This window comes from Lithobates pipiens, unplaced genomic scaffold (genome assembly GCF_037356315.1).
Source record: "Lithobates pipiens isolate NorthernLeopardFrog02 unplaced genomic scaffold, aLitPip1_a1.2 Scaffold_27, whole genome shotgun sequence".
Lineage (NCBI taxonomy): Eukaryota > Metazoa > Chordata > Amphibia > Anura > Ranidae > Lithobates > Lithobates pipiens.
In genome coordinates, this window is record NW_027507788.1 from 228,759,137 (window position 1) to 228,774,136 (window position 15,000).

General features: G+C 47.7%; 1 protein-coding gene across 1 annotated transcript in view; it reads left to right on the forward strand.

Annotated features, from left to right (window-relative positions):
* LOC143934610 (uncharacterized) overlaps window positions 1–15,000 on the forward strand; it is a 102,046-nt gene that overhangs the window by 85,327 nt on the left and 1,719 nt on the right. Inside the window, exons 10-11 of the mRNA XM_077458358.1 lie at window positions 3,856–3,977; window positions 14,695–14,783. Coding sequence (XP_077314484.1) covers window positions 3,856–3,977; window positions 14,695–14,783 — 211 coding nt within the window. The remainder of the gene's footprint in view (window positions 1–3,855; window positions 3,978–14,694; window positions 14,784–15,000) is intronic.

A 15,000-nucleotide genomic window follows, 5' to 3' on the forward strand; every position in this document is an offset into this window, starting at 1 on the left:
ATACAAAGTAACATTATTTATAAACATTAATCAGACAGGAGATAGAGAGATACAAAGTAGCATGGTTTATAAACATTGACCAGACGGGAGATAGAGAGATGCAAAGTAACATGGTTTATAAACATTGATCAGACGGGAGATAGAGAGATGCAAAGTAACATGGTTTATAAACAGGGCTCGAGTCCTGCGGGAACACGTGGGAACGGCGTCCCTGCACTTTTTTTCATAGCAGGAACGCCGTTCCCTTTGCAGGACTAGAGCCGCCCGAGGCTCTAGCACAGGCATCAACTAAATGGCGGAGGGCGGGCCAAGTCAGTCAAGGATGTGTGCGGCCCCGGCGCAGTCACGCCATTTAAGATTTGCTTTCTAGCGCTGCCTGCTAGCTGTGTTGTCTTCACAGAGCTGACATCGGAAGAGCAGCACAGCGATGTACATAGGGCAGGGGCTGGCCAAGTTAACTGATTGGTTAATAGAATGCAGAGCGGTTCTATTAACCAATCAGTTAACTGGGGCAGGTCCCGCCCTCCGTCCATCCCTTTGCTGCACTTCCGATGTCAGCTCTGTGCCTCTGATGTCATCTGTTGTGTCCTGTGTAAGGTAAGACAGGGGAGAGGGGGCTGTTATGAAGGACGGAGGGGGGAAGTATCAGAAACTGAAAGGAATGAGGAGAGGTGATATAAAAGGGAGGCAGGGCAGGAATGAGAAGGGGGGTTCTACAAAGAGGGTGAGGACAGGAATGTAAAGAAGGGTGCTATAAAGGGGGTGAGGACAGGTTTAAATTTTAAAACTGGCTACTTGGTCATCTCCTGTAGTCGCATTCGCAGTCTGGTCATCTCCTGTAGTCGCATTCGCAGTCTGGTCATGTCCTGTAGTCGCATTCGCAATCTGGTCATCGCCTGTAGTCGCATTCGCAGTCTGGTCATCGCCTGTAGTCGCATTCACAGTCTGGTCATCTCCTGTAGTTGCATTCGCGGTCTGGTCATCTCCTGTAGTATGTCGCATTCGCAGTCTGGTCATCTCCTGTAGTTGCATTCGCAGTCTGGTCATCTCCTGTAGTCGCATTCGCAGTCTGGTCATGTCCTGTAGTATGTCGCATTCGCAGTCTGGTCATCTCCTGTAGTTGCATTCGCAGTCTGGTCATCTCCTGTAGTTTCATTCGAAGTCTGGTCATCTCCTGTAGTCGCATTCGCAGTCTGGTCATCTCCTGTAGTCGCATTCGCAGTCTGGTCATGTCCTGTAGTATGTCGCATTCGCAGTCTGGTCATCGCCTGTAGTCGCATTCGCAGTCTGGTCATCTCCTGTAGTCGCATTCGCGGTCTGGTCATCTCCTGTAGTATGTCGCATTCGCAGTCTGGTCATCTCCTGTAGTCGCATTCTCAGTCTGGTCATCTCCTGTAGTTGCATTCGCAGTCTGGTCATCTCCTGTAGTCGCATTCCCAGTCTGGTCATCTCCTGTAGTTGCATTCGCAGTCTGGTCATCTCCTGTAGTCGCATTCGCAGTCTGGTCATCTCCTGTAGTCGCATTCGCAGTCTGGTCATCTCCTGTAGTCGCATTCGCAGTCTGGTCATGTCCTGTAGTCGCATTCGCAGTCTGGTCATCTCCTGTAGTTGCATTCGCAGTCTGGTCATCTCCTGTAGTCGCATTCTCAGTCTGGTCATCTCCTGTAGTTGCATTCCCAGTCTGGTCATCTCCTGTAGTCGCATTCGCAGTCTGGTCATCTCCTGTAGTCGCATTCTCAGTCTGGTCATCTCCTGTAGTTGCATTCGCAGTCTGGTCATCTCCTGTAGTCGCATTCGCAGTCTGGTCATCTCCTGTAGTCGCATTCGCAGTCTGGTCATCTCCTGTAGTCGCATTCGCAGTCTGGTCATCTCCTGTAGTCGCATTCGCAGTCTGGTCATCTCCTGTAGTCGCATTCACAGTCTGGTCATCTCCTGTAGTTGCATTCGCGGTCTGGTCATCTCCTGTAGTATGTCGCATTCGCAGTCTGGTCATCTCCTGTAGTTGCATTCGCAGTCTGGTCATCTCCTGTAGTCGCATTCGCAGTCTGGTCATCTCCTGTAGTCGCATTCACAGTCTGGTCATCTCCTGTAGTCGCATTCGCAGTCTGGTCATGTCCTGTAGTATGTCGCATTCGCAGTCTGGTCATCTCCTGTAGTTGCATTCGCAGTCTGGTCATCTCCTGTAGTTTCATTTGAAGTCTGGTCATCTCCTGTAGTCGCATTCGCAGTCTGGTCATCTCCTGTAGTCGCATTCGCAGTCTGGTCATGTCCTGTAGTATGTCGCATTCGCAGTCTGGTCATCGCCTGTAGTCGCATTCGCAGTCTGGTCATCTCCTGTAGTCGCATTCGCGGTCTGGTCATCTCCTGTAGTATGTCGCATTCGCAGTCTGGTCATCTCCTGTAGTCGCATTCTCAGTCTGGTCATCTCCTGTAGTTGCATTCGCAGTCTGGTCATCTCCTGTAGTCGCATTCGCAGTCTGGTCATCTCCTGTAGTCGCATTCGCAGTCTGGTCATCTCCTGTAGTCGCATTCGCAGTCTGGTCATCGCCTGTAGTCGCATTCGCAGTCTGGTCATCTCCTGTAGTCGCATTCGCAGTCTAGTCATCTCTTGTAGCATGTCGCATTTGCAGTCACTGCATTTTCTGTGAAATATATATATATATTGCATGCATATGAGCGTATCATTTTTTTTTTGTTGGGGGAGGGGATCTTGGGTGGGAGTTCCCACACTTTTTTTTCCCCAGGACTTGACCCCTGTTTATAAACATTGATCAGACGGGAGATGGAGAGATACAAAGTAACATTGTTTATAAACATTGATCAGACGGGAGATGGAGAGATACAAAGTAACATTGTTTATAAACATTGATCAGACGGGAGATGGAGAGATACAAAGTAACATTGTTTATAAATATTGATCAGAGAAGGAGATAGAGATTGGAAGGTTGTGTGTCGGGGGGACAATGCATGAGCACAGTTGGGAGACACGGACAGAGTGTTGTCACCCTATAAAAGGAAGTGCCTGAACAATGATCTTCATGGCGGGATCACCAGGGATCATAATGAAAAGCGAATTTTGAAAATGTTAAAAAATGACTTTTGAAATGACGTGGATCTGATCTGTCACCATTACATAAATTCAGGTCAGAGCACAGGAAAAAAAAATAAAAAATTTTCAACTCCTACAGTATTTTCTTTTCTTTAAATAGTTTGACTTTTCGTGCCTCTGTAACGGCTAGAGAATTGGCACAGTAGAAAATGTCAATTCCTGGGCACAGCCCTCACCCTCCTTGCTTGTCATAGCCCCCCCCCCCCGTCTGTTACGGTTTAATGACGGTCTTCGCTGGCCCAGCTCCTCCGTCCATCCTCTCGCCTCTTGTATGTAGGTGTTGGATGGAGGAATGAAGGAGAATGTAATAGTCACGTGAGTGACTTCTCCGCGTTTTTCCTGCGGGCGCCGATCTCCTCTCCAAGATCCCAACACCAGTCTCGGGGCTTTTGAGGGATTGTCTATGGAGGGGGGGGGGGGGGGGGGTTATAAGGAAATAAGATACAATCATTGAACATATAATCCTAGAAGAACATTGCTGAGTTTATTGGTGACTGACGACCGGTCTTGTGTAAAGTCTTCATTTGATCCGCCATTGTTTGCAGTTCCAGTACAAACCCTTCTATTGCCCACCTTCAGGACGTTGCCCTCGGGCACCAAATGTCCAGACTCCGTCTCCCGGTTCCGGTCCTGGGTGGTCTTGATAATGGGGAGACGTCTCCAGAGGGGTTGCGGAGATTTGTGTTGTTGGGTTGGTGGGGATGACTTGGGTAACCTCCTTCTCCTTTTTTTTTTGGTCTCCTCAGAATGAAGTGCCTTCTTATAACCAAGGACGCTTGGACTCCGAGGGCCTGGCATCGCCCACCGAGTGCCGCACGCCCGAGAAGATGGAGCTCTCGGCAGCGGACGCAACTTGTGACCAGGCCAAGTAAGTTTCCACAGTCTGCCGCGTAAAGTCCAACTCCGACCAAAATGTCTTCCCTTTCTTTCCGTGTTGAACAGAGTGAAGGGAAAAAGTTATCTTCAGGTTTTTGTTTCTTTCCTTATTGGGGAAATTTTCCTTCTCTTCCTGATGCCTAAAAAAAAGAAATGGGCGAGGGCGGTTGTCCATGGGCACTGGAAGGCGTGGACTGCAATAGAAACCTTGTAGGAAGTTCAAACTTCCTTTCTTCACTCCACTCAAACGTCTTGTCTGTGTTCCTGTTGGAGAGATTTCCCGTCACTTCCTGTCCAGACAGGAAATGAGAGCAAATTTCCTCAAGAACTACATTTTAACCCTTCTCCGTTTTTTTTTGATTTGTCTAGAATTGGGCATAATATTGATAGATTAAATACTACAATGTTACTTGAAGGTCATATCACGTGAGGTGGACCTTAGAGCATTTTTTGGGGTTTGTGGCTAAATCGCCCCTCTTACCACCTCCACTATGTAAAAAAAAAAAATGAAAAGATGGGAGCGCCACACTAGTTTATACATTATTCAGCAAAAATACCCAACGCGTTTCGGGACTTCAACACTCCCCCTTCATCAGGGCTCGAGGGATACCATCCTGGGCTCAAAGTTGGAACCCAAGTGGGGGGGGGGGGGGCATGCAAATCATGCAGATCATGCGCGCGTCTTCTCAGCAGATGGTTTGGAAGTCCACTTCTAGTCCTTTCACATTTGTTTTCAAATCAAGACTTAATGAGGGGGTGGGGGGGGGGGGTTGGACCCCCCAAAGCATGTTGGATACATTTTGAATTGTCCTTCTGCCTTTATTAAAAAAGAATAAAAGTCATATCTGGACCTCTTAGCGGTGGTGTGATGGTTCAGTTTACATCTTTCTTACCTGGGAGACCACGGAGATCCTCCGGGGGTGCAGAAGATGCGTGCCGGGGAACCAGACCACCTCCATCAACATCAATACTTGAAGATGGAAATACCATTAAGACAACCTTAGGGGTCCAACGCTATTTTTACACAATATAGTAAATACATTCTTTTCAAGTATAAAAATAAATAAATGAAAACAGTTTCATGTTGCTCCAATACCCCTTTCTCAGGTATTCCTCAATAAAGGGGTGTAGGAGCACCCCGCAGTGTTGTCCTTTGGGACCTAATTTTTCATCTTTCTCTTATGCTATTGGTAAACTTATTATTTTTTTTTTTTTTTTGTACTTTTCCACCAAGGTTAAAGATTGGATCATTTTGTACACTGAGCCGTATTGATGAGCTCTGTACTCTGTACTATGTGATATGATCCCATTGGCAGGGCCAGATTAACAAAGGGGCTATTGGAGCTGCAGCTCCAGGCCCCTTTTTCAAGATGGGATTGACTTCGAGGATTGTAGATCAGTGATCAGGGGTCACAGAGACCCCACATTTGGGGGGGGGGGGGGGGTAGGTAGCTAAAGACCCATTCCAGCACTGCTTAAAATATGGGGCTGCTATCATCTATGGTTCCGGAGATACGGGGCTCCTTGCACAGCCTGTCAGAAGCTGCACACAGAGCGGCAGTATAAATACATCTGGAACACTCTGCTGCAGACGGAGAGGATGACATCACAGTGCTGATAATAATTATTTGTATATTACTTATAATTAACCCCTCGCCACCCAGGCCCATTCTGAGACTTCTCTCCTACATGTAAAAATCATCATTTTTTTTTATGCTAGAAAATGACTCGGAACCCTCAAGCATTTTATATTGTTTTAGCAGAGACCCTGTGGAATGAAATGGTGGTCTTTGCAACTTTTTATGTTACACGATATTTGCGCAGCAATTTTTCAAATGTTTTTTGTTTATAGTTACAGAGGAGATCTAGTGCTAGAATTATTGCTCTCGCTCTAACGATCGTGGCGTATGTGACCTGTGTGTATCTGGCTCTGATACTAACCAGTGCCTACCCAGGGACTGACTAGTATCTCTCCCCAGCCTGTCCCCACACACCCTCTCACCCGCTGACCTGTGAATGGGGCGATCACTCCCGCAGTGTTATTGTGTTCTGCCAGTCAATACAATGATTAGTGTTGCTAACTATAGCTGGCAGCACTGATTGTTTTGAGGAAAACCTGACAGGCTGGTTGTACTCAAGTCGGGTTAATAGGTTGACTTGTGTAAAACCAGCTATCCCATACATAGATCGACTATGGCTGGTCTCTGCTTAATTGGTGTCATTTCAGTCCATGTCTGGCCTGCCTAACCCCTACGCAGTCCCTAAACATCCTTCCACAAACCTTTACATTTTTCCTTCCCAGATTACTTCATCCTCCTCTCCTATACATAGTGCCCACTGTCATACTCTCCACACTTCTCTCCTATACATAGTGCCCACTGTCATACTCTCCACACTCCTCTCCTATACATAGTGCCCACTGTCATACTCTCCACACTTCTCTCCTATACATACTGCTCACTGTCATACTCTCCACACTTCTCTCCTATACATAGTGCCCGCTGTCATATCCTACACACTCCTCACCTGTACATAGTGCCCACTGTCATACTCTCCACACTTCTCTCCTATACATAGTGCCCACTGTCATACCCTCCACACTTCTCTCCTATACATAGTGCCCACTGTCATACTCTCCACACTTCTCTCCTATACATACTGCTCACTGTCATACCCTCCACACTTCTCTCCTATACATAACACCCGCTGTCATATCCTACACACTCCTCTCCTGTACATAGTGCCCACTGTCATACTCTCCACACTTCTCTCCTATACATACTGCTCACTGTCATACTCTCCACACTTCTCTCCTGTACATAGTGCCCACTGTCATACTCTCCACACTTCTCTCCTATACATAACACCCGCTGTCATACTCTCCACACTTCTCTCCTATACATAGTGCCCACTGTCATACTCTCCACACTTCTCTCCTATACATACTGCTCACTGTCATACTCTCCACACTTCTCTCCTATACATAGTGCCCACTGTCATACTCTCCACACTTCTCTCCTATACATACTGCTCACTGTCATACCCTCCACACTTCTCTCCTATACATAACGCCCACTGTCATATCCTACACACTCCTCACCTGTACATAGTGCCCGCTGTCATACTCTCCACACTTCTCTCCTGTACATAGTACCCACTGTCATACTCTCCACACTTCTCTCCTGTACATAGTACCCACTGTCATACTCTCCACACTTCTCTCCTGTACATAGTGCCCACTGTCATACTCTCCACACTTCTCTCCTATACATAATACCCGCTGTCATATCCTACACACTCCTCTCCTGTACATAGTGCCCACTGTCATACTCTCCACACTTCTCTCCTATACATAGTGCCCACTGTCATACTCTCCACACTTCTCTCCTATACACAGTGCCCACTGTCATACTCTCCACACTTCTCTCCTATACATAGTGCCCACTGTCATACTCTCCACACTTCTCTCCTATACATAGTGCCCACCGTCATATCCTTCATACTCCTCTCCTGTACATACTACTCGCTGTCATACCCTCCACACTCCTCTCCTATATATAGTGCCCACTGTCATACCTCCAACACTTCTCTCCTATACATAGTGCCCACTGTCATACTCTCCACACTTCTCTCCTATACATAGTGCCCACTGTCATACTCTCCACACTTCTCTCCTATACATAACACCCGCTGTCATATCCTACACACTCCTCTCCTGTACATAGTGCCCGCTGTCATACACTTCTCTCCTGTACATAGTGCCCACTGTCATACCCTCCACACTCCTCTCCTGTACATACTACTCACTGTCATACCCTCCATACTCCTCTCCTATACATAGTGCCCACCGTCATACCCTCCCTCCACACTCCTCTCCTGTAACTACTGCTTACTGTCCTACTCTCCACTCTTCTCTCCTGTACATACTGCTCACTGTCATACCCTCCACACTCTTCTCTTATACATAGTGCCTACCATCATACCCTTCACACTCCTCTCCTGTACATTGTGCCTTCTGCCATACCCTCTGCACTCCTCTCATGTACATAGTGCCCACCGTTAGACCCTCCACATTCCTCTCCCTCACCTGCACATACTTCCCACTTTTATACCATCCATACTCCTCTCCTGTGCCTCTTACCCACAAAAACTGTTCTTTAAAAAGATACTGAATATCCTCAATGTTACCAGCTCTAGAATGGGCACACTTTTGCATTGAAGTCAATGGGATGCATTGAAGTCGATAGGGACGCGTTTTTGCATTGAAGTCGATAGGGACGCGTTTTTGCATTGAAGTCGATAGGGACGCGTTTTTGCATTGAAGTCGATAGGGACGCGTTTTTGCATTGAAGTCGATAGGGACGCGTTTTTGCATTGAAGTCAATGGGACGCGATTTTGCATTGAAGTCAATGGTACGCGATTTTGCATTGAAGTCAATGGGACGCGATTTTGCATTGAAGTTGATAGGGATGCATTTTTGCATTGAAGTCAATGGGATGCGATTTTGCATTGAAGTCAATGGGACGCTGTCCAAGGGACAGATGACCGGTTGGTTGTTTTGGTGTCGTTGATCTTTAGCTGTCTTAGACCAGGCTGATGTTTCCATTCCTCAGGTCTGGCCCATCCCCCGTAGAGTGGAACACATTCTGACTGCACCTCATTTCCCTCTTCTGATTACCCATAATGCTTCTGGTGGCCCTTTTTTTTTTTTTTTCACGCCGTGGTTTTTGCTGAATGTTGGTTTTTACTCTTTTGAGAAACCAGACTTCTAAAAATACCCATCGCCCACGTCATCGGGGGCTGAGTGCCAGCATAACGCGGTGGAAATCTTGAATGAAGTCTTCTCATTACATTCTGTAGGCGTCAATTACCTGCCGGCTGTTCTACAGATATGTGTTTCCCCCCCCCCCCGCCGCCGCCGCCGCACATCCGTGTCCCTCCATGGGGTCCGTTCTTACCTGTCCTATTCCCTGGAGATATGGTGGAACCCTGGGGGGCTCTGCGCGGGCTACAAACTTCCCCCTTTATATCTTCTTTTTTCTTTTCTTTTTTTCACATGTTAAAATCTGCGTTTTATAATTTTTTATTTTTTTTTTGCTTTAAATTTCTTTTAACCCCCAAAAAGTATCTATTTCTTTCTGAAAGCCGAGGCCCCGGAGAATGAAATGGTGGTAGTTGGAATTATTATGTTGCACGATATTCACTATTTATTATGCACAGATCTTCAGGAATAACTTTAATTTTTATTTTATTTTACTTTAATTTTAGTGCAAACACAACATACCCAAATTTTCTGTTTGTAAAATATAAAAAAAAAATTGTGACGTCAAGTAAATGGATATCCAACACGCGATGACATCACAAAGAACTGCGGAGCCCAAAATTCTCCATGGGAGACGCTTTAAAAAAAGCTTTTAGAGGTTATCAGAGTTCACCAGAAATGATGTCCCTACAATTACAGCTCTCCCTCCAACATTCCCAACAACACCTCATGTGTGGTGCAACCCATGTTTACATACGTGTGTGACGCAATCCATGTTTACATACGTGTGTGACGCAATCCATGTTTACATACGTGCATGGCGCAATCCATGTTTACATACGTGTTTGGTGCAATCCATGTTTACATACGTGTTTGGTGCAATCCATGTTTACATACGTGCATGGCACAATCCATGTTTACATACGTGTGTGACGCAATCCATGTTTACATACGTGTGTGACGCAATCCATGTTTACATACGTGCATGGCGCAATCCATGTTTACATACGTGTTTGGTGCAATCCATGTTTACATACGTGTTTGGTGCAATCCATGTTTACATACGTGTTTGGTGCAATCCATGTTTACATACGTGTTTGGTGCAATCCATGTTTACATACGTGCATGGCACAATCCATGTTTACATACGTGTGTGGTGCAATCCATGTTTACATATGTGCGTGGCACAATTCATGTTTACATACGTGCATGGCGCAATCCATGTTTACATACGTGTGTGGTGCAATCCATGTTTACATACGTGCGTGGTGCAATCCATGTTTACATACGTGCGTGGCACAATTCATGTTTACATACGTGTGTGGTGCAATCCATGTTTACATACGTCTGTGGCGCAATCCATGTTTACATACGTGCGTGGCGCAATCCATGTTTACATACGTGCGTGGCGCAATCCATGTTTACATACGTGCATGGCGCAATCCATGTTTACATACGTGCATGGCGCAATCCATGTTTACATACGTGTGTGGCACAATCCATGTTTACATACGTGCATGGCGCAATCCATGTTTACATACGTGTGTGGCGCAATCCATGTTTACATACGTGTGTGGTGCAATCCATGTTTACATACGTGCGTGCCGCAATCCATGTTTGCATGCGTGTGTGGCGCAATCCATGTTTGCATGTGTGTGTGGCGCAATCCATGTTTGCATGCGTGTGGCGCAATCCATGTTTGCATACATGTGTGGCGCAATCCATGTTTACATACATGTTAGGCGCAATCCATGTTTGCATACGTGCGTGGCGCAATCCATGTTTATATAGGTGTGGTGAAATCCATGTTTACATACATGTTAGGCGCAATCCATGTTTGCATACGTGTGTGGCGCAATCCATGTTTGCATGCGTGTGTGGCGAAATCCATGTTTGCATACGTGTGTGGCGCAATCCATGTTTGCGTACGTGCGTGGCGCAATCCATGTTTGCATACGTGCGTGGCGCAATCCATCTTTGCATACGTGCGAGGCGCAATCCATGTTTGCGTACGTGCGTGGCGCAATCCATGTTTGCATGCGTGCGTGGCGCAATCCATGTTTGCGTACGTGCGTGGCGCAATCCATGTTTGCATGCGTGCGTGGCGCAATCCATGTTTGCATGCGTGCGTGGCGCAATCCATGTTTGCATACGTGCGAGGCGCAATCCATGTTTGCGTACGTGCGTGGCGCAATCCATGTTTGCATGCGTGCGTGGCGCAATCCATGTTTGCGTACGTGCGTGGCGCAATCCATGTTTGCATACGTGCGTGGCGCAATCCATGTTTGCATACGTGCGTGGCGCAATCCATCTTTGCATACGTGCGAGGCGCAATCCATGTTTGCATGCGTGCGTGGCGCAATCCATGTTTGCATGCGTGCGTGGCGCAATCCATGTTTGCATGCGTGCGTGGCGCAATCCATGTTTGCATACGTGCGTGGCGCAATCCATGTTTGCATACGTGCGTGGCGCAATCCATGTTTGCATGCGTGCGTGGCGCAATCCATGTTTGCATGCGTGCGTGGCGCAATCCATGTTTGCATACGTGCGTGGCGCAATCCATGTTTGCATACGTGCGTGGCGCAATCCATGTTTGCATACGTGCGTGGCGCAATCCATGTTTGCATACGTGCGTGGCGCAATCCATGTTTGCATACGTGCGTGGCGCAATCCATGTTTGCATACGTGCGTGGCGCAATCCATGTTTGCATACGTGCGTGGCGCAATCCATGTTTGCATACGTGCGTGGCGCAATCCATGTTTGCATACGTGCGTGGCGCAATCCATGTTTGCATACGTGCGTGGCGCAATCCATGTTTGCATACGTGCGTGGCGCAATCCATGTTTGCATACGTGCGTGGCGCAATCCATGTTTGCATACGTGCGTGGCGCAATCCATGTTTGCATACGTGCGTGGTGCAATCCATGTTTGCATACATGTGTGGCGCAATCCACGTTTACATACGCGTGGTCGCCCCGTTCTGTACTTTTTATAGGGGGTGTGTACAGGGGTGACCAGGGTGCTTTTAAAAATGTTTTTAAATATTCAACTTTTTATTTCATTTACACCTCATCTATTTATTTAGTTATTTATTTTTATTTTTTACATTATTGCTATTACAGGGGGGCTAACCGGATGTGAGGTGTGGCATTCAGGGGGCGGTCCTAAGGGCGGAGCCTTCAATAAATCTGAATCTGTGAAGTCATCGGATTGTGGAGAGTTTCTTTCTTCTTTTGTAAATTGAGACGAATATTTCTGGGCGACGTGTTCTGTAAAACCATTTTAAAGATGAACTCCCCACTTGTCTTTGTCTAGGGAAGCGGCCCCTAAATTGTTCTAAATGAGGGGCCAATTCATTGTCCTTTCGATTATAGGGCAACCAGACTATGGCCATTGGGAGGGAAAAAAAGAAAACGTAAAATGGTGTCCAATCATTGGTGTCAGTGGGAGGAATAGTGCCCCATTATTGGTGTCAGTGGGAGGAATAGTGTCCCATCATTGATATCAGTGGGAGGAATAGTGTCCCATCATTGGTGTCAGTGGGAGGAATAGTGTCCCATCATTGGTGTCAGTGGGAGGAATAGTGTCCCATCATTGGTGTCAGTGGGAGGAATAGTGTCCCATCATTGGTGTCAGTGGGAGGAATAGTGTCCCATCATTGGTATCAGTGGGAGGAATAGTGTCCCATCATTGATATCAGTGGGAGGAATAGTGCCCCATCATTGGTGTCAGTGGGAGGAATAGTGTCCCATCATTGGTGTCAGTGGGAGGAATAGTGTCCCATCATTGGTGTCAGTGGGAGGAATAGTGCCCCATCATTGGTATCAGTGGGAGGAATAGTGCCCCATCATTGGTGTCAGTGGGAGGAATAGTGCCCCATCATTGGTGTCAGTGGGAGGAATAGTGCCCCATCATTGGTGTCAGTGGGGGGAATGGTGCCCCATCATGGTGAAATCCATGTTTGCATGCGTGTGTGGCGAAATCCATGGTATAGGAATAGTATCAGTGGGGGGAATAGTGCCCCATCATTGGTGTCAGTGGGGGAATAGTGCCCCATCATTGGTGTCAGTGGGGGGAATAGTGCCCCATCATTGATATCAGTGGGAGGAATAGTGCCCCATCATTGGTGTCAGTGGGAGGAATAGTGTTCCATCATTGGTATCAGTGGGGGGAATAGTGCCCCATCATTGGTGTCAGTGGGAGGAATAGTGCCCCATCATTGGTGTCAGTGGGAGGAATAGTGCCCCATCATTGGTGTCAGTGGGAGGAATAGTGCCCCATCATTGGTGTCAGTGGGAGGAATAGTGCCCCATCATTCGTGTCAATGGGAGGAATAGTGATCTGTATTGGTGGGAGGAATAGTGCCTCAAGGGGTGGATGATGATGAGCAAAGGGCCCCATGTGGCCCTCGGCCAACACTTTGGAGACCCGTGGTCTCGGCCTAGGGTATCTTTTTAAAATGCAGTTTTAGTAACCTTATTCCTCACTCCACCGTGTGACCACTAGACATGTGCGGACTGAAATATTTTGTTTCGGAATTTCGTTTTTGTGCGAAAAATAAATTGATTTAGTTACTCCCGAAATTCATTTTTTATTTATATTTATTTATTTAGTTTTTCGTTAAAAAAAGCTATAGTAGGATTCTAATGTTGTACGTCTTCTGTGGGTTTTTTTTTAAGGCTATTTGCATTGTCATTAGCGTTAAGAAAAAAAAAATGCGTGGGGGTCCCCCGAAATTCCATACCAGGCCCTTTAGGTCTGAGCACGCAACCTGGCAGGCCACAGGAAGAGGGGGGGGGGACGAGAGAGCGCCCCCCCTCCTGAACTGTACCAGGCCACATGCCCTCAAAATTGGGAGGATGCTTTGGGGGTCTGTGACCCCTCAAAGCACCATGTCCCCATGTTGATGAGGACAAGGGCCTCATCCCCACAACCCTGGCCGGTGGTTGTGGGGGTCTGCGGGTGGGGGGCTTTTCAGAATCTGGAAGCTCCCTTTAACAAGGGGACCCCCAGATCCCGGCCCCCCCCTGGGTGAAATGGTAAGGGGGTACAAAAGTACCCCTAACATTTCACCAAAGAAGTGACAAAAATGTGTTAAAAATGACAGGAGACGGTCTTTGACAAGTCCTTTATTAAAGTCTTCTTTCATCTTCTTCCTTCTTCCTGTCTTCATCCTTCGGTTTCTTCATCTTCTTCCTCCGTCTTCTTCTTCCTCCGTCTTCTTCTTCCTCCGTCTTCTTCTTCCTCCGTCTTCTTCTTCCTCCGTCTTCTTCTTCCTCCGATCCTCTTCTTCCCTCCGATCCTCTTCTTGGTTCTCGGGCCGCTCCGAGCAGTGGGAGGCTCCCGCTGTGTGACGCTTCTCTTCTTCTTCTTCTGACAGTTCTTTTATAACGGAGGGCGGGGCCACCCGGTGACTCCGCCTCCCTCTGATGCATGGAACCGTGCGTCAGAGGGGGCGGAGTCACCTGAAATTCGGACGAAAGCGAATGCACATGTCTAGTGACCACAGAAGAGCCACGGAGAAGAGGCTTCAGGCGACCGGCTGCACAGAGGGCGGGGAGCCTGTCAGGATAAGAGACGTCAAACTGTAGAAAAGAAAAAAGCTCTTTTAACCCCTGGAGTTCAGGCCAAAGAGATGGGTTAGAACTTGTGTTGGGTTTTTATTTTCTCGGTGACACCAGGACAGACAATGAGGGGGATGGGTGTCCCCGGCACAGGAAGTGAGGGAAGATTTCCCCAGCAGGGAACCAATGCAAGAAAAGGAAAGAAGCTGTGGGCAGTTGTGTCTCCTCTCCTCTCCTGTGCTGGTCGGAGTTGGACTTTAATGAGGGGCGTCGTGTCTTCTTGTCGGATCAGACGTGGACATGACTCCTGGCGGGGACCGTGGCTGGTCCTGCCCCATGATGAAGGGTTGTCCATTCATTCTTCTATTCACTCTCCTACAGGCTGTGCACCCCCAGGAATATCGCAGAGGAACTCGACCCCACCTTCAAATCCAAGAAGGACCCGGAAGAGCTCACCGTCTGCTCCCAAGGTGCCCCCCGAGTCACGTGACGTTCATGTCTAGATGAGCTCCGTATGTCCCATTCCTGCTACGGAGAGCCGAGGCCGGGCCCCGGGAATGTCCCCCAACTCCATACATAGTCCTGAGATGAGATCTCACCGACTGACTTCACCCCCAATACAAACCCAAATCTGTACAATCGTCCCGATTCCCGTCACCGGAACCCCCGGAGCCGACTCCCTGCTAG